The 26,255-nt window shown below is 35.9% G+C and overlaps 1 protein-coding gene across 7 annotated transcripts in view; it reads right to left on the minus strand.

Annotated features, from left to right (window-relative positions):
- NAALADL2 (N-acetylated alpha-linked acidic dipeptidase like 2) overlaps positions 1-26,255 on the minus strand; it is a 1,353,416-nt gene that overhangs the window by 690,708 nt on the left and 636,453 nt on the right. For all 7 annotated transcript variants that reach the window (XM_045502933.1, XM_045502931.1, XM_045502932.1 and 4 more), the window contains one exon: positions 17,957-18,458. In XM_045502933.1, coding sequence (XP_045358889.1) covers positions 17,957-18,450 — 494 coding nt within the window. In that variant the 5' untranslated portion in view covers positions 18,451-18,458. The remainder of the gene's footprint in view (positions 1-17,956; positions 18,459-26,255) is intronic.

The following is a 26,255-nucleotide window of genomic DNA, read 5'->3' on the forward strand; positions in this document are numbered from 1 at the left end:
TCCCTTGAGAATATGCAGGTATAGTTACTGTCCGGTATAAGAGATTTAGGATCCCTAAGTTCAAAGTTCCTCTTCTGTAATGTAACTACTACACATACAGGTGTCAGCTAGGCCACCTTTCAATACCCTGTGGAAAGTGGGGCTCCAAGAACTCATGCAAACACGATGCTTGTGCTATACTAAACGATCTTCCGTCTTTGATTCAGGGCTCTCTGCAAGTGTCCAAGAAATTATGACATACTAACTTGTTAGTTTGATAGCTCAGTAAAATCTCAGACTTTTCACAGATATTAACAGATTCTTGGCAAGAAGAGCTGATATCGACGCTGCAGTCCTAAAGCCTGAGAATTTTAATCAAAATTGAACAGTAGATAAAAAATCAATTTTGTGTATTATGCCTTTTGTTTCAGCATTTGTCTTTGTGTGTACACCTTTCCACTGAGGCTCCCCCCACTCATATGCCATTGGCTGCGCATGTGACAAATATTAAGTGTCTACTGTGAAAGTCATAGCTGTAACCATCTCTGCAAGGCCCTTCCTGTTCTCAGTCTCTCCCTGTCCCTAATCCATCCTTCAGAAAGCAATCTTCCTAGAAGGTACATATGGTCTTGGAATTCTCCTACCCTAAACCTGTTGATGATTTCTTATCATATCAAGAACTAACTTCTAACCATCAACTTTGCTCCAAAGACTTCCATGAAATTATCCTCACTTACCTTTCAAGACTTTACATTATGATTTAAGAAGAATGAACTACTTCTGTTCTGCCTACTGGTGTATTGTGTCATGATAGAGGAGTATGACTTTAAGTAAGGAGGTGGAGTTCTTCCTCAGTATGAGTTTAGACCTGAGATATTTAAGTGTATTTGTAAGGTACAATAAAAGTTTATTTTGTAGATATGATTGTGTATTTGGTACAAAAAAAAACAAGTATTATTTTGGCTGACATCAAAATTCTCAGAGAGAGAACTTTGTTTAGGAAAATATTTGAATATGGAAAGTGAGACAAATGACACGCCTTGGAAGACAACCACAAACAAACAAACAAACAAAAAACCCATGAACTTGCAAAGAGGAGAGGAAAGTTGAGAGGAAAGCGGGGTGAGGGAGAAAGCTGTGTTATCATAAGTTTAAGATATTGCTCACAATCATACAGGTTGATAGAACGGAGCTGGGATTTGATCCCAACCAGATGGATTTCAAATCAATTCTAAGTTCTTTGAGTTACTGTGATATACATTCCCTTGACTTCAGATCTTCAAAAGAACATGATGTGCCCATTACAGAAATGTAGTATTGGCACTGCAGGGGATAATGATATGCGTGCAATAACCCTGATTTACATTTCCCCAACTGCCTGACCAGAGGAGGCAGTGGCACTGAATCATGAGAAACAGAAGTCAAATGTTCCAGGAAGTGACCTGTGCTAAAGTTATCTGTGGACCACAGCAGAGTTGTGAGAACAGTTTCAGGAAGCTAATTCAGGAGCAGATGGAAACCAAGTCTTTATCATTTTATTTTCCCAAATATGCTATTGTAGCTGCCTACAAAGGATCATATGTTCATACCTAGATTACTACTAACTCACCACCTGAGTTCGTAGTTAATGTCAACAATAGCTCTAGGGGCATATTCCTATTTCCCAGCATTCTGAGGAATTTCAGAAGCACTAGACATAAATACGTCTATGACAGAACTGTATTAAATAGTTTAATCTTCAGAAAAATAGTGTGTGACCTCTATCAAACATTGAGCGTGCAGTTTAGATATAGATTCTGGAAAGTCCTGGGCAACTTTCCAAGGTCAAGTGAGACCCAGAGTGGGTCTTGGTCCTCTGCTAAGTTTTGCAGCTTTCTCTGGATTCCTCTTCACATGCTTGCTTACTTCACTTACAAGACGTGGACTCAGGCAAATCATCACCTTCTTCCCAGGTCTTGTACAGAGCTCTCACAAGAGGCCTGAGAGGGCCTCTCAGATCTGAACAGTTGAGTAGCCATTTCTCTGAGGCTCTATTGTTGACTCTTTCTCCCATTAGCTTATGCTGTAACACCTTTTCTTCCCTTCTAAGAATTTTCTAGACTCGATTCTTACAGTAGCATTGCCTTTATTTATTACTTTCTAACTCAGGTTTCTAATCCAGAAACCCTCTCTTAAATCACCAGGCAGAAGGAACACTTAATTCATTTTGTTGTGGATTGTCATTTTGTTTCTCTTACCCCAAATTGTTGTCTACCTTTCCTAATTTTTTAAATCATCCTGTGTAACTTTCACAGCCTTTTTCTCCAGGCAATTAGCAAATTATTTTCCAAATGACATTTCTCACAATGCTCAATATCTGTTCCCTGCTTACAGATTATTGTAGCAATGCTTATTATCCGTATTGTCTGTCATTCAATTTTCCCCTAGTCCCAGCACAGGGGGAAAAAAAGTTATTTCTGGAATGAAAATTACTAGCAGCAATCGCTATCTTCTCTACCTTTGTGATTGCCACACAGGTGCTGCTTCCTTAGAACACACGCTTTAAGCTTTCTCAAACCCTGCAGTCTCAACTTCTTCTCCACATTTCCTGACAAAAGGGTAACTGAATAAGGCTATTGCAGAACACCTTCCAATCCCCTGTCTCTATCCATTGACAGGATGAAATTGTAGTATAAGTAGATGTTTTAAAAAATCCATGTGAGGGGAGCCTGGGTGGCTCAGGCATCCAACTTCGGCTCAGGCATCCAACTTCAGCTCAGGCCATGATGTCATGGCTAGTGAGTTCAAGCCTCGTGTCAGGCTCTGTGCTGACATCTCAGTGCCTGGAACCTGCTTCAGATTCTGTGTCTCCCTCTTTCTCTCCCCCTCCCTGCTTGGGCTCTGTCTCTCTCTGTCTATCTCTCGCCCTCTCTAAAAAATAAATAAACATTAAAAAAAATTTAAAAATCCATGTGAATATTTTCAACTTTCAAGTCTGTAAAGCAACTCTTCTCACAAATATTGCCTGTAGTCTTGAAAAGTTAACGTGCATCACTGGGCGTCAGACCATACCTGCATATAATTAGCAAACTGCAACTGTTTCAAAAGATTGCCACTGTTTAAACAAGAACTAAGAACTCAAGTATCCAAGATTAACATTTCATCCTTAGGATGGTTATTTCAGAATAAGACCAAGCTATACAAAAGATTTTTATCTTATTACTTATACCATACCAGTTCTGTAGGTAATGCGAAATTTATGAAAACAACAACAACAACAACAACAAAAAACTAGGCATGATGAGGCAATCTTCAGAAATGAGGCTACTTTGAAAAGGAAAGCAGAACTTTAAGTAAGTTTTTCTATCTTTAATAAGTTTAAAACGGGGCAGCCATGAAGTACAGGGTTTCTTATTTGTGAGTTAAATTCCATGTTGAATAGTGCAAATAAATAGAAATTCAAGAATGGTTAAAGCTCACCATCTCCTCCCACTGCTGCTTCCTGCTAACTCACTTTTTAGAAGTGGGTTTGGTTTTTTGGTTTGTTTTTTGTTTTTTTGTTTTTGTTTGTGTGTGTTAAAATGTCTTTTGCATTTATTCCTTTAAATTCAAGTTAGTTAACATACAGTGTAGTATTGGTTTCTGGAGCAGAATTGAGTTTTGTTTGTTTTGTGTGTGTATGGTTTTGTTTTGGGTGTTGTTTGCCAAGATAGTGGCAAAAGCACATATATTAGTAGGGAAAAAACTCTATGGCACTCCCCAGAGCAAGGAGGTGGGGCCCACTCTACTAACCAGCAGCTGAGCAATCCTCCAGTTCCATAGGCAGCATGGCTTAGAGGTACAGAGGGAGTGGTCAATCCTTCTGGAATCCAGTAAGTGTCCCTTTGAAATTGAACTGAACGTTGCATCCAAAAGTAGACCCTAGAGACCTGTGCAAGTTAATGCAATCTCTTTCTCTCTTTCTTTCTCTGTCTCTCAAGTCCCTCCCTCCCTTTCTATTTATCACAATGTGTGATTTTGTGTCACTATGCTTAGTTTTCATATACAAATATATTCCCGTTGCTTCAATTTGGGCATTCCAGTGGGAATATAAATACCATAAGTCCAGGTATCTTGAATGTTCTGTTCATTGCTTTGTCTCTAGCCCAGAACTCAGTAGGCCCACAATACATATTCATTAAATAAATACATACATACATGAATAAATGCACTGGTCGTAAATGGCCCCCTGGACATGTCTTGTGATGGTAGGCTAAGGTGGTATTTTTTAAATGGAATATAAATTCAATTAGAAAGTTGAGATGTCTCCTTTCTCGGTAACACCGTACAGTTTCCATATTGCCCCTAACTCCCTAATAATTTTCTGTATAGCCAGTGAATGTGTTTATCTTTGTATCTGATTTTAATTACTTGGCTGAAATATAAATTAAAATTTTAAACCAGGAGAGAATGACCTTATAGGAATTTAGTTTCTCTACTTAAAATAAGAAAGGCAGAAGGAAGGCTTTTGTCCCGATTCAGATCCAGCAATGGTTCACACAGCAAGATGCAAAAAAAATCTGCTAGAGTCTCAGCCAAGAGAAAAAAAGAAAAACAGTAACAACAACAACAACAACAACAACAACAACAACAAAACACAGTAAACCACAAGAAGTAGCAGCCTATGAAAACCTAAGACAATTTATCTTGGCTGTCCCACTGGACTAAAATAAACATTTTTCTCCCTTTGCCTTTTGCCCATATGAAATAGTAACATATATTTTGAAATATTCAGTTAAATTCCCGTACACCACTGAGACACCCCTAAGGCGGCTGTAATAAGGGAATATCTGACGTTTCGTCGAATTACAAAAATTATCTGGCTAATAAATTAAAGCTCTTGAATCTATGTAGCAGCTTGAACTACAATATTGGTACAAGCTGATCTTACAAGTTGTTCCCTACAGAATAGTTAACATGATGAAACCAAGTGAAGAAATAGAGAGAAAACGCCCACACTTATTTTATTTTTATTGAAGGTAAAAACCACCTGCACACATTTCTGTTCAAAGAAAAATGTTCAGTTTCATTTTGTCCTCACAGATAGAAACATACTCCATAGAATGGGAACTACTCCTTTTGTTTCTTGTTCTATCGGAATTTGATTTGCATATTTTGGGACATGTTAAGGTGCTCTCTGTGATTTAGAGAGTTTATAAAAAGGTAATTTGATCTCAAATCATAGTTTCTTTCTTTATTTCTAATGCTGAAAAGCTGCATACCCTTCTGAGAAGTGAGCCATGAGGGGAAGACATTAGCTTGCCTTGTATTAGATAATAAAAAAGTTCCACAGGGGACGAGTTACATATTATGACATTGTGAATATAAGGCTCATTTGGATATAATTCATTACTACATCATGTTGCACAGGAAAGCAATTTTTAAGCAATAGAAGTGCACTTCATTTGTAAAGGACCCAGCTATAACACACAATCAGTTATTGAAGACAGAAACTGATTTCCCAAATCAGGCATATAAAATTTAATATATTTGCTCCAGTTATAATGAAAGGGAAGGAAACGTGAATGCCTTTTCTCTTCCCCCAGACAAGAATGACACTTTGTAAAATTTGGAAAGTGCATTTTTGCATGGGGAGTTGACTATATTTTTGATGCCACAAATGGAATGAAATTAAAACCTTCAATAAAATCTTTAATAAAATATTTGAAATACCTATTAGACATAGGCAAGATCTGAAATGCATTAATGAAATAAGGAAAATGATGGACATTAACTGTTTTTGTTTTCATATCAGTGTCAATTTTCCATAGTATTCAATTTAATCCTACAGGCTGACTAAATTATTCTATAGAAAAAAAACAAAACAGCCAAATTATATTGGTTTATTTAAGTTCCCTAAATCTATACGTATTATTACTTGGGATTCTCAAGAGAAAGAAAACCAGCAAAATGTACATATATTTAGAGAGAGATTTATGTTTAAGAAATTGGTTTACACAATTGTGGAGACTAGACAAATCCAAAATCTGTGGGGCAGACCAGAAGGCTAGAGACCCAGGGAAGAGTTGCAATTCAAATTCAATGGCAATTTGTTAGTAGAATTCCCTCTTCTCTCTGAGACCGAAGTCTTTTTTTTTTAATTTTTTAAAAATTTATTTATTTTGAGAGACAGAGAGAGGGAAAGAGAAAATCCCAAGCAAGCTTTGCACTGTCAACACGACACCTGACGTGGGGCTTGAACTCAGGAACCGTGGTATCATGACCTGAGCCAAAATCAAGAGTCAGATGCTTAACTGACTGAGCCACCCAGGTGCCCCCAAAGTCTTTTTCTATTCAGGCTTTAAGCTGACTGGATGAGGCCCACCCATTAATTATGATAATGAAGGGTCATCTGCTTTACTCAAAGTCTACTGATTTAAATGTTAATCTCATTTAAAAAACACCTTTGCAGGAATATCTAGAATAATGTTTGACCAAATATCTGTGCACTGTGGCCTAGCCAAGTTGACACGTAAAATTAACCATTATACTGCAGTTATAACCATCTAAAATTTAGAAGATAAACTCATCTATCCATTCTGTGATAGTTTCCCAGGATAGAGGCAATGAGGAAGAAGTTTTTATCACCCCTTTCTATGTATCTGAATTACTAGCCAACTTTCTCTATTACCAGCTAGAAACACTCATTTGACTTTTTTTTTTTTTTAGTAGCTGTAATAAAGTACTTAATTTGATTTGGCAAACATGCATAAATCATCTATTTACACATATATTTTCATTTAAATTTCCCCTGTAACCACCATGATGAGATTACGGGATTAATACTTTTAGTCACAATTTTGAGCATTTTACTTAATTTCTAAAAGCACAGATTGAGATTTTCAAATTGCAAATCTCAAAGGGCCATATCTGCCATTTGAATCTTGATTTCATTGACATTAAAAAGGAACATGAAAGAGAAAAGTATGTAATCAGTTCCCAACCTTTCCATGTTTAACTTACACTTCACTCTACTAAATGTGATCATTACCAACTTTTCTATCTCTAGAATGTCGGGAAGTCAAGTGAATCCACACAGGAAACTGACATACTTTATCCTCAAAGAAAAAGGTTTGTTTTTCCCTTGTACTACATCTGACTGATCTTGTTCCTTTTTTGGAATGAATAAGATCAAGAAGTGAACAGATGAAAAAGCATATGATAGTCAATGCAGGAAAGACATAAGAAAGATGTGACAAGTCTTAAGGTTGAGACATTTTCAGCATAGAAAGCCAGTAAGCACAGATGACCTTGATATATCTGATGGAAATATTTCATTGACCATAGAACATAGTCACTGCAAAAGAGTCCTTTCATTATGTAAAATATATTCCTCCCACTAAGAATGCCACAAAAATCAAATTTAAAAAACTCAAATTCAGGGGCGCCTGGGTGGCGCAGTCGGTTAAGCGTCCGACTTCAGCCAGGTCACGATCTCGCGGTCCGTGAGTTCGAGCCCCGCATCAGGCTCTGGGCCGATGGCTCAGAGCCTGGAGCCTGTTTCCGATTCTGTGTCTCCCTCTCTCTCTGCCCCTCCCTCGTTCATGCTCTGTCTCTCTCTGTCCCAAAAATAAATAAAAAAACGTTGAAAAAAAATAAATAAAAAATAAAAAATAAAAAACTCAAATTCCTGCATTTTGATCCTTAACAAATTTAACATAGCCCTAATGTTTATTGTGTTTTTTTTTTTTCAAATTTTCATTTAAATTCTGGCTAGTTAACATGTAGTATAATATTGGCTACAGGAGAAGAACTTAGTGATTCATCACTTACATGTAATACCCAGTTCTCAACACATAGTCCTGCCTGATGTTTTACCTCAGATAGATTCAGTAAAAAAGATTAAGAAAAGAACATGTGTTTACTACGAAGTTAAATAACTTAATCTTAGTACATTAATTTAAGGATAAAAAAATTGTGTATGCAGGGAGGTATAAGCTGGTCAGGGATGGGGAGCGAGGAGGGACAGAGAGGGCAAGACAGCAGGAAAGCAGAGAGAGAGCAAGCCTTTTGGCAGGTCTGGCCCTAGGCTAAGACAACCAACCCCTTCTTGGCAGGGCATAAAAAGACCTGTGAAGGGATCTACTGTGTGTCTCCATAAAGCCTGCAATCATGGAAATAACTTTTTGTGACACTTCTACTTTCACTTCTTCTTGAAAGCAAAAGAATGTTCTCTACATTACACAGAATATCACTAAACAAATGTAGAGTGACTGTATATGCATTATGTATATACACATATTATGTATGTAGTCATATAAATGATTTTAATTTCAAATTCCAATCATGTAGATGAATAACCAGAAGCATACGTACTTTTCCTAAACACAAAAAAAAAAAAAAAAAAAAGAGAGAGAGAGAGAGAGAGAAAGAGAATTCACACAGAAGTGAAGACTTTATCAAGTAGGTCTAGGTATTCTGGGTTCATCCTCTGCCACAGTCAAGATTTACTGAGTATTTGTATGCTGCGGCTCAAGTACTGGGCCAGACTCATATAGCTCTTTCTTCACTACAAAGCTGAAAGTGATTCATGCCAACAAAAAGAAAAAAACAAAACAAAACAAAACATGAAGCTCTACAAGTTGTAAGGAGAGACAGAATCAACTGGTAGGAGATGGAAAAGAACATTTTAAAGGAACTGGCACCTGAGCCAGACCTTAAAGGATGCCTAGTATTTGAACAGGTCAGGACTGATAAGGTCATTGCAGACAAAAGCCACTCTGTCAATAATTTTTATTCATCCTATGGTGAGTGCTGCTCTTGCTCTGGTCAAATGCCTAAGGACTGTGAAGAGTATAAGCTTTCATTAGTCTGTTGATCTAGTCAGTGAAGAGAATTAATGTCATTCAGCATAACACTGAGAAACTCCGAGTGAAGCGGCTCCTTTATCTGAAGTTGGGGGAAAGAAAATATTATGCATAATTAAATAAATCCTATACTATGCATTCTTTTGTGATTAAATTTAAGACAGTGTACATTTGTTATCTGGAGAGATCAATGATAGAATAGCTAATTACTTCCTTTAGGAACTGTCACTCTATTGCTATTAAATGCATTCTGCTATCATTTGCATAAATTGAATTACGTGCACTTTTGTTACACAATTACATGTTTTTCTCCAATTAAAATATCAGTTGCTGTATTACCTTCTTCATTTCTCCCAGCTTTCCTACTCTCACTCTAATACTAAAATTTATGAAGAACAATGTATATATATATAGAGACAGAGACCAAAAATAATAATAATAATACACAACAGAGGACAGACAGATGGCTGGAAATTACAGCAGGAGACTAGAGAACAGTTATTGACAGCATCACCATCATCAACCTTACACTTGTACAAAAAAAAAAAAAAAGCATACCATCAAAAGATAGAGCCCTGTAGCATCAGAGGAAAGAGAAATCACAGATTTAAAGGAGTCTTTTAATGATCTGAAAACTATAAAACAGTCTGCGGGCCTCCATGAACTCCACAGCCAGCTTTCTTTAGGTGAGGAATACCTTGACTCCTTCATCTAAGACAAAGGGAATGTGTAAACATCATCTTTTTTGAACAGAAAACCAGAACATTCATACATTCTTTGGTAAAGGGACTGTAGCATTCTTAAATGGAAGGAAGGAATCATGGGTGATACATGTGGAAAAGGAAGGACCACAAAATGAAGACACACTGTGAGCACAGAAAAGATAATAATACTGTAACGAGTGAACAAATCTAATGTCTGGATTAAAAGAAAGGGACAGAGAAGCAGCACAATCTGTTTACTATCTTATGTCAAGGGATGGTAGGTGAAGGCAGGTGAACAAAGATTTGGGTGGAAGAATGAATTACAGATTTTATTTCTAGATGGGTTGAACTGAGATCTTTCTCCTTGCAGGTGATCAACTTCATATAAGAAGGTATCATAAAAATATAGCAGATGCTAGCAAGTAGGGTTCTAAGATTTTGGACATCTTGGCAGTAGAGGGTAGCTATGAATCCAGGGTTCTTGCTGCAGTTAGTTGGCCTGATAAAGTATGAACTTCCCCTTTCCAGGAGAAATTCATCTGTGCAATTTAAATGAAACTAATTTTTATGATGTAACCGAGTATAGGGGTAACATAGGATAAGAATGATAAATCCTCTTATGCACCTCTGATGAATGAATAAGGGCTGCCAAGAGTGTTGGGTTGAGGAGGACTCTGCAGCAAGGTCTGAACACAATGAAAAACAGAGTTATGACTGCCATGGACACAGAAGGGGCAGACAACAGGAAGTGGCAGTATGCATGTAGCGAATCTGCCATTCTTGTAGTTCAGTGCCATTGAAGCCCAGTAACAGTACTAAATAGTGTCAATGGCAAAGACTAATTGGTACTATGAAATGTTCTACACAAGTTACATGTATGACTAACTACACTACCGTTGCCAAAGGCACTGAAGGAGGAAGGAGAAGGAAGGAAAAGGAAGAAAGAAGGAGGAGGAGAAGAAGCAATAGCAGCAGATGATTTTTAAGAGTATATTTCAGAAGAGAAAACTAGCCTCGGGAATCCACTTCAATGTATTGTATCAAAAGTTAATTACTAAAATACAAAGTATATGAACCAATATTGAAAACTACCTAGGTTTTCAGAGCAGGTCTTGTTTATCAAGATACTGCTGAAGAAAATTCACATTTCCTAAACTTTTTGAAGAGTTAATTACCATTTTAAAAAAATACAGTGTTTTACTAATGCTTGTAAAGATCCTTTCACAGCATAACTGAACTCGGGCTTAATTACTTTCACCAAGCCAGACAGTGATGAAAAATACTGCTGCTGTCCAAATAATGCAGACATTTAAAAATAAATAAATCCTAGAGAGCTCATTGTTCATTTTATTTTGTTAACAAATGTGTCTACTAAATAAAATTCAGGAAGATGGGGTACCATACATAAAGTAATAGACTCCTTTACTATTATACTACTTTAGTTTCTCAACTTATAAAGGCAATGGGAGAAAGAGCCTATAAAAGCCAAGCAGGCTCTAGGTTGTCAATGAAGAGCCCAGTGCAGGACTCACACCCACAAACTGTGAGATTGTGTCTGAGCTTTTTAAATGCTTTAAAAAGTAGTTTATACATGTAAAAAGAAAGGCAAATGGTCAATTAAGATATAAAAAGTTTGTCAACATTATTTTTGCCCTATTAAAACAAATAAAAAATAATGAGGACCTGGAAGTCTGACAGCTCTGAAAAGCAATTTGGTAAGACAAAGCACATAACTAAACAAATTTAAACTCCCTGAATCTGTGATTTGCTTCCAGAAACCTATTAGAAAAGAATAATTAAAGAAGCAAAGACTTATGTACAAGAAGGTTTGTAGAGACAACCTAATAAATGTTCATTTATAAGAAATAGGTTCAATAAATTCATGACATCTATATAATGGAATACCAGGAGTATTTTAATATAATGATTTAAGTCTATATTTATTGGCTTGAAAATGGTTTTAATATATTGTAGGCAAAAAATTTTAAAACAGATGCTGAAGGAATAGACGTGGTATAATACAGTTTTCCTTACTGATAAGAAAAGATAGAAAGAAAATGATGAGAAAGGGTGATAGCATTATGGGTGGTTTTTTCTTTATTAATTCTAAGTTTCTGTGTATATTTTACTTGTAAATAAGAAAATAATAACAACAATGTTCTTTCGATATACAAATGAAAAAAAATAGATACAATGTTAGCCATAATTAAGATACAACCCATTTTGGGGGCACCTGGGTGGCTTGGTGTGTTAGGCATCTGACTTCAGCCTCAGGTCATGATCTCAAGATCTGTGGGTTCGGGCCCTGTGTCAGGCTCTGTGCTGACAGCTCAGACCCTGGAGCCTGCTTCAGATTCTGTGTCTCCTTGTCTCCTCTGCCCTTCCCCTGCTCATGCTCTGTCTCTCTCTCTCTCTCTGTCACTCAAAAATAAAAAAAAAAAAACATTAAAAAAAAGACACACCCATGTTTTCCTTCTCACCATTTCACAGTCAAAACATTCCTGCATTCAAAAATATACTTAACCTCATTAGTTCATCCATTTCAAATTATATTATTATAATAATATATTCGGTAACTAAATTTGGAAGTTTTTAACATACTTTACTCTGTTCAGCAATGTGCTTATGATCTTTTTTATACGTTTATTTATTTATTTTGAGAGAGCAGGAAGGGCAGAGAGAGAGAGAGAGAATCCCGAGCAGGCTCTAGGTTGTCAATGAAGGGCCCAGTGCAGGACTCAAACCCACAAACTGTGAGATCCTGATCTGAGCCAAAATCAAGAGTCAGATGTTTAACTGGCCTAACCACCCAGGCACCCAACCCTGTCCTTATGAGCTTTAGTGCATGTACACACACACACACACACACACACACACACACACACACACACAGAGGTCATTCATTCAACAATATATATAATAAAGACTCAGTGACTTCATTATACAATAAACATAAAACACTATACCTGTCACACTGAAGCTTCTTCTAAGTTAAAGAGTTCTCACAGCAGCCCTAGGTAAACATGTTTTATACAGGTGACCAGCATCCCAACTGGCCAAAGCTAGACCAGGAAAAAACACAATACAGAGTCACAAATGCCTCTGGCCCTCAAAATAATGCCTCTGGCCTATTCTGTGGAATAGGAATGATGGAATCAATCATATACTGGGGAATATAGCAGTTGGTATTGGGAGAAGAAACAAACAAACAAACAAAAAGTAGTAAAGATGGAAAGGGAGTTAAATCACTTTGGTGTTTCAACACTTGAGTGACTATCAGAGGAATATGGCTATTGAGGACCATGGAACTGACTGGATCCAGATTCTATATCAATAAGGCCTGATCAAATGAATCATTCCTATTTATAGATTATTTTGTAGGCCCACCCTCCTGTTTTGATGTTTCCAGTAAACTTGCATATATAAGTAGTTACTGTTCCAAAACACCAAAATCATAAATAAAACAAGTTTTAATGGCTTATTTGGATTCTGACCCATCGGAACATATCTACTATGTATCTGAATATATCCTGTCGGCTTACACAGAAGATATGTGGACGAAGTAAACCAATTATGTAAAAAAGTGAAGACATTTCAAATAGCAACAAGTTAAGCATAGACAGAAGTGACTGAGATAATCACATTAGAAGATTAATACACACAGACACACACAGACACACACATTTATACATACACTAACATGGTCTTCATACTCCTATGCTAATCTTGACCATGTCTACAAATGTGATCAAGTGTAACTAAACTTCTGCTTGCTTTTCTTTTATTTGGTCAACATATAAAGTACTTGCTTTAAGTTAACATATTATGTGGGTTTTATTATGGGGTAATTAGATTCTTCAACTGGGATATATAGTCAGTATGTCTATCAGAGATTCTCTACGAGTCACCACATTCAAATATGTACTTTTCTAAAATACTGAACATAACCTTTATGTTGAACAATGTTTTAATTCAGGGAATGGAATCATAAAGTACTTTTATTCTATTTACATTTACTCATTGAGGCTAGATTTTTTTCTATTCTTAGATACAAATTCCACTAATTCTTGTGACTGTTATGTGACCTGAGTTCTTCTAGTGAGTAATTAAAATGTTCAGTGTCATTTAATAGTCAGAACTTTGAACTTTTCCCCACTTTTGACCATCTTTAAGTTGGGAACCCTGAAGTCAAAGTAGGGAGAGTAGTCAGCTCCTTTGCATTGTGTCTATACCTTCAGGGCTGAAACAGAGCAAGTAAGACTAGGTAAAGTGGGAGCAAATGGTTCTCACTTGATAGATCCTCTTATGAACTGGCATGGCACTTCCTGAATCTAGCTTGACTCGTCAGGTGAATTTTCCTTTTGTGCTGTTTTGTGGGTTCTTTGGAGATCCATTCATCCCACAAGTGGGGACTTCTCACCTTCCTTTGATGTGAGTAATACATTCTCCTCCAGCTCCAATGCTTACTTCTTCCACAGACCCGTATCTCTAGCTCTGTCTCTGATAAGTTCTTTTCAGCCATCAAGGAAGCTTTATTGGAGAAGATCTGTAAGACTCCCTCCAACCCCCACTCCATTTGGGCTACTGTAACAAAATATTACAGACTGGTTGGCTTATAAACATTTCTCATCGTTCTGGAGAATGGGAAGTCTATCACAGCACTGGCAGATTCATTGTGGTGGCTGATAAGAGCCCTCTTCCTGGTTCATAAAGAATGTCTTCTCACTATGTCCTCACATGATAAAAGGACTAGCAAGCTCTGTGGGGCCTCCTTTTGTAAGACTGCCAGTCCTATTTGTGAGAAATACACCTTCGTGACCTAACCACCTCCCAGAGGCCCCATCTCCTAATACGATCATATTGATCATCGGGATTGCAATATATAAATGGGAGGGAGGCATGACACAATCCTAATAATCCTCTCTCTCTCTCTTTCATTCATATTCATATCCTGTCTGTCTGGATATAGTCCATAGAAGCAAAGTTTGTCATAGGCCACCCAAAACCTCTTCTTTTGTACTTTTATCTGCAACTAAACCAATCCATCTCTTATAACTTAGACTTCTCAAGTGGAAATCAGGCAGTCTCTGTGAGGCAGCTATCAAGTTCTTCCAAGTAGTTCTATTAAACCCTTTTTTCATTGGACTTGAGGCTTCATCCTTGGGAAGAAATTGGGACTTAAAACCACCACTGGCAGCAATCTCAAAAAAAAAAAAATCCTTTTTATCAGTTCTTTTATTTCTTTTAAAACTGGGTGATCATCTCAGAGTTTTATGCTATTCTCCCCTTCAAGTTCTGCATGCTGTCCTAGTTAGATACGCACTATCAATTGTCTTTAAGCCTCAGCTGGAACTGAGATATCAACACTGTACTTTAACATTTTTACAGTATCTGGTTTTGATACGAGTTGTCACTTTTTTTTCTTTAAATCAGAAGATAGCAGATCCTCTGAGTAACTTTAATATTACAAAATATAAAATATTTTATAATGTAAGTAGGCATTATATTAATATTTTGAATATAATCATTATATGAAAAATAAAAATGGTAAGTCAAATGACTTTCAAAATACATAGTGTAATTGACCGGTTATATATAGATCACTTACTTACTTACCAGTTATATGTAGATCACTCACTTACTTAGGCACTCATTTTCTTAGAAAAATACTTATTCAATATTTACTAGACAATAGGAGTCTAATGTTGGACAAAGCAAATTTAGTCCATTCCCTCATGGAGTCTGCATTCTAATCTATTATAAAAAAAATATATTTTCTTTGCACAACCTTTGGATGTTTGGCAAAAACTGTCCTAGTCTTAGAGTATATGAAAGGAGGGAGAACCAGTAGAGAAGAGAGAAAGTAACTAATGAACAAAACAGTGAGCCAATAAGAGCCCAAAAGTAAGCATAAATTGATGAAAAGTAGCAGTAGGTATCTATGATATATAGAGTTAATGCTAAGATGACTTAGTAAACATAGAAACTCATAGTAGGGCATTTGGTTACCATGACTATTAGGAAAAAGGTTGTCTTTTGATGAGATGTTATTTGGAAAAAGTTACTGTAAACATATTTGTATGAAAATATTTATTGAAGAAAAATCTCTTATCTCAATAAAGAAAAAAATGTGGCTATTTGATGTAGTACAATTGGGAATATGTGTTCAACCACTGGATGCTGCCTGGCAATATAATTGTTAGTGATTATATTTTTGTAGCTAGCTTTGAAATATATATTTTATGGATTTTCAAGTTTAAGAGGAGAATATATGCTTTACTGTCACACAACTCCTATTCTGAGGAAAATAATGAATACTTTTATTTAATTATACATTTACAATTTTAGAACCAGCTGCCTATTTGCAAAAAGGACATTAAGTCAGCTTTTAAAGATATCTACGATGCTGAAAAAATAATAATTATAATAAGTAAGGCAAAGAAAGCCAGAGAAAGGAAATAAATATGTAGGCTAGTTAGTACAAAAAAATGCATGCCATAAAATTCCTTATGATATCAATACAAATAGGACTCTGAACTTACTATAAAGGCCAAAGGAAAGAGGGAAGAAGCTAGGTTATGAGATTCATTGTGTCCATAAGTTAAAAACTAAGCAGTTGATCAGGAAAACATAATAATTATTAGTATTAACAAAAAATTTAACCCATGGATTCTTTTCCAGAGGACACTGTGGAAAAGAATGTCCACAATGAAGATACAGTTGACACAGTTTCATAGAGTTCTGTTTTCCTTCTTCCTCCCAACCTCTGCTTTAGGTGGTTGGTTTTTTGTTTGTTTGTTTGTTTGTTTGTTTGTTTGTTTTTAAATAACAGCCCTGTGTCAGTTAGATCTATCTTTGACAGACCCCTTGCATTCTCCCTCCTCCAGGGAGCTGAACCCTTCAGAATGACTTCCCAGGCTCGGAGTCCGCAGTATCCCTGCTGGGTTCAGTCAATGGGACAACTAGTAGGATACTGAAAAACAGGAGAAAGGGAGAAGCTGCCATACTTCTTACTGTCTCTCTGCCTTCAGTAGCTGAGGCTACATCTCCACCCCCCTGCACGTGTATATATAGAAAGTTCCAGCTTCCACCAAGTTATCCCAGGTCCCTCTGTCCCTGCAGCTTAGGTTTAGTAATGGCTTCTTTTCTTTGGGCTGCCTCACTGTCCCAGCTGCCTTCTCAGATTTTATCACTGATGGAGTAATTTCTCTACTTTCAATGCCCTCTGCTTTAAATATTCAGAGAGTTATCTGTTGTCTTTTTGATCCTGACTGATAGAATCACCCACTATAAGTTAATGACATATCTTTCAGGTCAATTCTACGTAAACAATTTTACACTGAGCGATACCATGGAAAGTCTGCATATTACATGCTTAGGCAACAATGAACAGCAGGTGCAGAAGGGTATAGGAAACAAACTGCCATTAGGCATTCAGATACGATTTTTATCTGAATACCAATACCAAAACACAAGACATTTCAGCACATAGATACCATGATGCACCTTCAGTGGGTATGCTCCCGAGGAGCTCCCTAGAAATGCACAGATGCCAACATCTTATCTGTAATGAGTCAATGTAACCCAGAAAGAATATCCTGGGGAAGTAGCACCCTCTCTCTAATCTACCTATAAACAACATATAGGATTCACTTAGGACTGTCTTTTCTTGGCAAATAGGGAAGATATATGGGAAAGCTAACATTCCAGGTCTTCATTTCACTCAAAATGTAAACTAGCAAACCCTTTACAAGTCAACATATATGCTAATAATATAGCAACTGTTTCAAGATACCCATTAATTATAAGACAACGGTGAAACTTTTCCCAAGAACTCAGATTAATGCTCAGATAAAGAATATTTTCTTATCATTTAACTTAAAAATCAACACATTCTGGCTAGAAAGTTCATGTGCAAACTTACCTTAAAGAGACAGATGAACTTTTAGAATTGCCTTATATATGGAACCCAATGGTTTTCAATAAAAATGTGCTAAGAAATCCGGGAATGCAAGAAACCAAATACTATCGGTGCTTGTCTTAGCTCTTAACCATAAGAGATAGTTACTTCAGTCCATAAAAAGAGGTTTATTTCGTTCTAGAGTCATTAAAAATTTCAATCATATGGCTAATACCCTAGTTTTTATTACACATATATCCAATTGTGTTTGCACCCTAATTTGGCCTACCTGGGCTGTCCAAGAGGGAGAATATGCAATGACTGGAGTCTTTCAGTCTCCACAGTAGTTATGATTCTTATTATCAATTAATACAACAGCACCATAAATTTGAAAGGTGTATCCTCTCTGTGAAGGGTGTGCTGGCAAGTTTTGCTGCTTGGCTTGCAGGACTAACCTTAAACCATGGCAAAACCACCAATTCAAACACCCTGTGAGACATGTTTCTCAGGAAATGCATCCCGCCAGCATCAATTTCTTCTCCACCTACCTGAAAGACTTCTTAATATCTTCTGCTTGGATTGTCTTGAGAATCTCTTGGTATAAGTGAAGATCAAGTGTTCCTGAAGTTGTAGCATTTGAAGGGCAATTTTTATGTGCATAATAGCCTATCAAAATCCCCAAAATAAATAAAACGATGGCTGTGCAAAGTATTTTTAAAAGGCGGCAAAAATTGCAGGGGTTGCTCTTTGGTGCAGATCTTGTATAACGGGTTACATAGTCAGACTCTTCTTGAAGTCTCTGAAACCTTCCTTTGGGTGAAGTTGCTGGTTGAATGGAATCAAGATTGAGGTCTGCAGTCTCTGGATTCTCCAGGTTCTGATTCTCAGCACTATCTAGCTGGAACTGGTCAAAACCAGGCTCCTCCAGCTCCTTTTCCATGTCCCACTCTAAGTCAAGGGCAGTGGCTTGAAGGTCATCATTGTCTAAATACTGTGAATGTCCTGGAGCTCTTTGATCTGCATTGACCTTCTGATAAGCCATCTTTTTACCTGTGAAAATAAGAGAAGTATATTTTCTTAAAATAAACTGTGAAACTGAATATGGAAAACCTCATTTAAAATGGAGGTGGGGGGACCAGCAGATTACAGATCCCAACAGGAAGAGGCACACCTTGCATTCCCAATTGGAAGAAGCTTATTTTACTACCCTACAAGGAAAGGAAAAGTTTCTCCCTGCTCAGCAACAAGCTCAGCAAATAACAAAATCCAATTCAGCTAATGAGAAACCATTAAAACCCTGCACACTCACTTTCTTTCAATGGACTTTTCCTTCAAAGCAGCCCCTCCAAATTTCCTCCTTTTCTCAATAAAGTAACAGTCCTCTCCTTTGATCTCCAGGCTTGCCTATGGTTTGCCATAGTTTGCAGGTCCTGAATTGCAATTTCTCTGCTATTCCAGAATAAAGCCATTTTGCTGGTAAAATAACTGGCTGTTTACTTTTAAGGTTGACAAAACAATAAAGAAAATCTCCAAGGTCAAAAGAAAAGACAACAGCAATCATATTAGGTTGCTAAATAAAATTTTACTGATAAAATTTTAGTGAATATAATCATGGGAAATATACTGCCCCTATAGAAAAATCACATATTAGTTAATTATGTAATCTTCTGTTTTTCTGTTGATGTTTATTATAGGAAGAGGAGACAAATGAAACTTTGAGAAAACATAAAATAGACACACACACACACAATTATTCCTTTGAAGTTCAGGAGAATAAAAAGATCACAAATGTACAAGTGCATTGAGGATAAAATATTATCATGGAGGAAAAATTTAAGCTTACACATTGTCAAAATCACTTTTAAGAAAAACTAAGGGCAGAAGCAATAAAGCTGTGGTTTAGTAGTAAGTTAAGGAAGGAAGGAAGGAAGGAAGGAAGGAAGGAAGGAAGGAAGGAAGGAAGGAAGGAAGGAGGGAGGGAGGGAAGGAAGGAAAGAGAAAGAAAGAAAGAAACAAACAAACAAACAAACAAAAGAAAGACAAGAAAGACCCTGGGATGATTTTTAGTATCAGAACTATTTTCAAAAAGAGATCAGGATACAATAGAAACAGAAACTAAATGGAGTGATAATGTTATTGAAATACAAGAAACAAAATATAATATGTTACATAGTCACAAATTATCAAAAGGACTGGAAACTCTAAGGCCACCCCAGAAGACCAAATGTTTCCGTGGGATTAGTAACAGGAATTGGCCTGTATCACTGAACTTTAAATAAAAGTCTGGGATGGCATCTTTCCAAAAAGGGAAGCCTTTTGCCAGCTAGGAGAGTTTGGTTTCATAACCTTGCTACAGGAGTGGCAGATGGAGATTTTCTCCCCTACACAGTTTTGGATGACAGTTTGTTATATCCTGCAGAGTGGTATTAGGCTAACTGGGCTAATTAACTACAAGTGGTCTTCTGTCTGTATTCAGTAACCCACTGGTGTATTATGGTTGCAGATTAGGAGTATTTATACTTAAATTTTCTGTGTATTAGATTTGTCATCTCAGCTGGATTCTAAGGTCCCTCACTATGTTTTATGATTTTTCTATGTGCCCCACTGTGGTGGGAGAAGAATAGAGCTCAATGGACAAGTGATCAGCTAATTGCCTTAGGTCCAGTGGTTAACAAGTAAACTCTAATAGGAAGATACAGGGACTTCATGGAAGGGAGTGGCATTCTACACAGAATTATGGGTATATGCAGCTCTAATCCTGTCTGGCAGAGATCCATATTAATTAAAATGTTCTGATTTTTTAAAGAGTTCAAATATAATTAAATATTAATCTTACAAAATAAAAATCATAATTCTGACTAGATTTCTCATCTGCTACCCTATAATCTAGGATTCAGTCTTACCCATTGTTGACTCCATAACAATAAGTAATGCATGTCAGGTACTGGGACAGGCAGTGAAAACAAAGATAAATGGGTCCTTAATCCTCAAGGAAGGAACAGTTCAATCAGAGATAAATGCATGAACCTATAAGTTGAATAAAAAATGTAGAGTGCAAAGGAGACTCAGGGAATATGGGAAAGGCTTCCCCAAGAAAGTGATCTCTGAGATATTTCCGGCAAGAGAGGAAGAGCTAACTAGGGCTGACCAGGGGTGTGAAAGGATGACATTCAGGCAGGCGAAATTTACAAACATGCAGAGGAATAAGAATGCATGGTGCATGGGCCATTTGGAAAATGCAAAACTACCAGTATTCTAGTACAAGGAAGGAGCACATGGGCTGGAGATTCAGAGAAAAAGCTAGGAAAGCATATTTGTGGGTAAAAGGTTTAACTTCTGTGTAACTCACGGTCTTCACCTGTGAAATGGGCATGATAATAATATAAACTTCATAGTGTTGTAATTAGGATTAAGACAGGGCACCTAAAACATCCATTGAGTGTTGCATAGGCTCTATGGGTTAGAAGGGACATTTCTGGTAGTAGAGGAGAGAGGACCGGGGAAGACTGATGGAGGAAATGAAATGAGTTAAGTAATGCAGGAGAAATTATAAGGGTAAGACGTTGTGGAGAAGGGGAAGTTACATTATATTCACACACATGTACACTCACATATAAAATATGCTAGTTGTGATTTGCTTGTTCCCATTTAGTTCATATGTAAGACAAAAAAGAAAAAAAAAGCACTACATGACATAACAACTGTTATCATGAAGGTGTTTATTTAGTACCATGTATTACAATAGGCTCAGGAATAATTCTGCACTTTCCCCAACCCCTTTCCTTCCGTCTCCCTCCCTCCCTTTCGCTTAGCCTGGTTTCCAAAATGATTCAAGAAAGCACAACAATTGAATTTTATCCTTGCTCATACCAAGACAAGCAAAAAAAAAAAAAAAAAAAAAAAGGCAATGGTTGGAGTTAATGATAATTATTCATATAAGTTAGGAGAGTATTGGTAAAGTGTTAGAGGAAGACCCCAAATCACACTTGGTTAAAAAAAATTTTTTTAAGGTAAAAGAAAATCCAGGAGGATAGGAAAAACTTGAAGGTAGTAGAACTAAAGGCTTTCTAAAATCCATAATTCTAAATTCTCTCTGAATGCAGAAGAGGAAACTGAGGTCTAGAGTTGAATAATTCTTTAGACTGAGAAAAGTGATGCTTGGGTACATTTTTCTTAAGGTGATTTGTGGTTTTATAAAAATATGAGATTAATAATTTATTAGCAGTAAATTAATGTTAAATACCCCACAATTCAAATTATTTTAACATACAATTTAAAATACTGAAATTTCTTAACACTAGTCATTTTTTTTCTTTTTTAGCTTACACATCAATAAATCCTTGCTATCTTGAAATGATATTATGATATTTATTTAAGTGTTCCGTTCATGCATTATTGATTAATTTACTTAGACACTGCCCCATTGTGGTTCTTTAGACTTCCCTGTCTCTCATTTTAATGAATCAGAGTCTCACTCTTTAAAGATTGTTTCAAAAATTGAATTGTAGGACATGTCTTATGCTCAAGAAAGACGTAGCACACAGGAGTTACTATGGAAATGTGCGATCTCTAATTATGACCTCTAATACAAACATTCAAAGTCATTTCCACACAAATCATTTAAAAATCAACTGCAGCGATGAGGGAGAGTTTTCATCTCTAGCCTGACAGTAGGCATTCCATCACAAGTACATCAGCAATTTAACGCTTTTCAAACATCAGACAGAGCCATCAATTAGAATGTAATGCAGATACAGATATTAAGTCCTCACCATGATGGATATCTGCCCAACACCCTTACTACCACTTTTGAACTCATTACACATTTATAAACTTACCCTAAATTCTATCTTCCAGGAGAGCAGTAACTGGGTCAAAGGTAAATGGAATCATTCAATGTAGCAAATTCCTAAATACTTCAAGAAAACTTCCAAGGAAATAAGTATGGGCGAATGAACATACACAGTGAAGCATTTAAACCATTTACATTTGGTAAAATAAGTTACATATATATTCTATACATGTTCTGTACATTTTACATATATTTAGAAATCGATTTCTTTAAAATTATCTTGCCTCAAGGAAAATCGTATAGCTTTTTGCAAAACTATAAATCTCTGCACTGATAGTTCTGTTTCACTTAATCTATCTAAAATAAACTCCTTAAAAATAAAACAGAGTACCACTAAATAAAACTGATCATATATTCTATTTTGAGTCAGCACAAATTATTTTATTCATGCCACAAAGAATGTAGCCTTCCTTAAAAACCTATGCTCTGTAAGGTAAGTAAACAACATAACACAGTGTTTTATCAGAATTTTCAAATGCTCAAGTACAATAAAAATTACATTATAAAAAGAAATCTTCAGCAAAATCAGCATCTCTTAGATATGATTATATAATTATGCCATCCAAACTTCATGTATTTTCTATTACTGATATTCATTTAATTTATATCATCATATTATTTTATAACTACTCTATATGAGTAATTTAAAACATACATGTAGTAGATTTCATAATCAGCCACATGAATTTTCCTCCAAAAGAAATGTACAGTTGACCCTTGAACAATGTGAGAGTTGGGGGTGCTGACCCCCCATTCAGTTGAAAATCTGAGCACAATATTTGACTCCCCCAAAACTTAATAGCTTACTACCATCTGGAAGTCTTACCAATAACATTCAAATAACACATATTTTGTATGTTAGATGTACAATATGCTGTACTCTTAAAATAAGCCAGAGAAAAGAAAATGTTGTTAAGAAAATCACAAGGAAGATAAGATACATTTACAGTACTACACTGTATTTATCAGAAAACAAAACAAAACCCATGTATAAGTGGACTGGCACGGTTCGAACCCATGTTATTCAAAGGTCACCTGTACTTTGGTGTAGATCAGGTCATAGAAAATTGTTACATTTTCTGAAATAGAAATATCTGTAGCATCCTCACATTCTATATTATAACACTTAGCCTTTTTTATAGAATGCAATTTTTATGAAAAGTAGAGTATATTCTCTATACCAACATCTCTTATTCACTTAGATGAGATCCCTTCCCACCCAGGCCCATACCAAAGTCTAAATTGTTTTTAAATTCAACATACTAAAACATTTATCTTTTGTATACACTTATCCTTTTATAAGGAAAAGAAAGCAGAAACAAGTTGAACTAAAAGGTATTTTTTCTGGATTACAGCAGGCTTAAGTCAATAAAAAATGATTTTGTATTCTTAGTAAGCATATGATTAGTTTAAAAATAAATTGTTACTTCTGAATGCTTTCTTTCACACATTTTCACTGGCTGAAACTAAATAAATTAATAGAAATAAAAGATGAACACCAAAACAGGCAGAGATTTCAAAACGTAAAATACAATCTGTGGCTGCTGCAGATCTAGCCTAACACAATGGCTGGCAAATACTTCAGATGATAAATACATGTTAAACAGAAATTTTGTTTAAAAGCTATATATTATTAATGCCACTTAGAAATATAATCACAGCAGTATTACTTTCTTGCTCAGCAATCACAGAGAGGGAATTTATTACATGAATGTCCTGGCTTTATCAATCTCTAAATTAGTGGACTCTACAGTCAGGCTACTTGATTCAAATACTAGCTCTGCTATGTAATTCAGACCAGTTACTTAGCATCTTTATGCTTAAATTCCACATTTGTAAAATATTGAACTATATTTGTAACATTACTATGAATAAATGAGATAAATTATTAAAGGTGCTTAGAACAAGAATTAATACAATACAAATGATCCACTCATAAAGGATTACTCTAGAAATCCTATAGTTTAACAGAACAGAAGTACATATTTGGAGCTTACAACTTTAAAGACTTGGTTAAATTAAATTATGTCCAGAGGCCTTGAGTTTCAGTAACAAGAACCTAGAGATAATGAGGAATTGAGCAGTGGACTCAAGGATTTTTGAGAATGGGAAGCACCTTCTAATTACTAGCTATGGCTCAGATAAGAGAGAAAAATGGCTAATATTTATGTAGAAGTTATTATTGCATTTACTTACAACCACCAATTCTATGTCTTGTTATTCTTTTTACTCTACTTAAAAAAAGAAAAACAATTTTTCTATAATGCTAACGATTTCAGTTTAATGGTTCTAGGAATTAGTGATAATTAAACATAGTGATAATTAATCATCAACATGAGTTATATACATTTGTTGTAGAAAACCATGTGTGTCCTAGGTGATTGACTTCATCTACTGACTTTGATGATACTGGTAGTGTTTTCAACTCAAACAGTAAGAGATTGTGTAGATCTTATTAGAATTAGAAACACATCTAACAGCTTCCCTACTTGTAAAGTTATTTTATAAGCAAAATAAATAAATGACTCTGGCAGACTAACTTTAAAACACAAGGCAGAATCTCAATTTCCTATGACAGTTCTATGATTGAATCTTCACTGTAGAATGGGAGAAAATATTCATATAGTGTTTCCTGAAGCTTTGAATGTCAAATCATTTGCTGGTTTGAGTAGATTGATTTGAGGCAAAGGCATTTCTTAGAAATGTCAGTCCATCATCAAAAGGCATTCATTATGCACCTTCGTGCAGTATTACTTTAGATGCTGTACCAGTGAACTATATGAGTGCCCAGAGGAATTTTCAAATTTAAGTTTAAGAACATTCCTTATAGGCTGAAAACATTTGACATAAATTTTTCAGTATGAACCTGGTTTGTACAAATAAAGCCCATGTTTGTGGAATAAATATTTGTTGTTGAAAGCTTTAATGGTCTCAACTTGAGAGCAGAGCCAAAGATAAAACTATAAAAACAGTAATTCAGAAAACTGTTCCCTGACTTAATTTTTTTAGTATAATGAGATTTTTTTCCCAATCTGGTTTTGTGAAATGGCCCTGGAAATTGCTATAGCATCTGTAAATGCGTTAAGAATTCCTTCTTTAATTATAATTTTGCATGTCAACTGCATAAAAGAAATGACAATAATTATTTGTTGTTCATGCTTCACTAATTGAATAAAGAGTATATATGAAGTAAGGGAAAATTATCTGTTTTATTTTTAGGAAGAAAAATAGTCAAAACCTACTCTTAAAATGGGCAATAGTACACCAAATTTAGGCAGAGCAGATAATCAAACTGGAGAGTATAAAACTAAAACTTTACTCTGAAGCCTGAGTTACCTTGATCACTAAATTGACATGTAAAACGTATGCTTATAGGATACAAAATTAATGAGCTGTAAATTGCAAAAATCAGTCAAAACTGTTTGAAGGAAAATTATTTGATGAAATACAGCAGGTTTGTGTAAATGTGTTTTATATCGCTTGCATATGTATGACCACATGCCAGTTCCCTGAGTGGGCCAGCCTTTCTTTCGGTATCTGTGTGTACCTGAAATTTGTCTAATGCACTAGTGGGATGGTTTGTTGGGCTCACCTGGTTCCTGTATTTATGATAAGGTTCTGCAATATTAGAATGACATCATTAAAAAAAAAAAAAGAACGATATCATTCAGTTCAGGCAAAATTTGGCAAGCAGAAGAATTCATCTAAATTGACTAAAATGATACAGAGTACAGTCTCTGGATTTCCTGAACAAGTAGTTTGAACACTTAGTACTATTTAGAATATCTATCATGTGAGGTTAAGTTTTTTTTTTATTATTTTAATGTTGATTTATTTTTGAGAGAGAGAGAGAGCGTGCACACACTAGCAGGGGAGGAGCAGAGAAAGAAGGAGACGCAGAATCCAAAGCAGTCTCCAGGCTCTGAGCTGTCAGCACAGAGCCCAATGCAGGGCTCAAACTCATGAACTGTGAGATCATGACCTGAGCTGAAGTC

Source organism: Leopardus geoffroyi, chromosome C2 (genome assembly GCF_018350155.1).
Source record: "Leopardus geoffroyi isolate Oge1 chromosome C2, O.geoffroyi_Oge1_pat1.0, whole genome shotgun sequence".
Lineage (NCBI taxonomy): Eukaryota > Metazoa > Chordata > Mammalia > Carnivora > Felidae > Leopardus > Leopardus geoffroyi.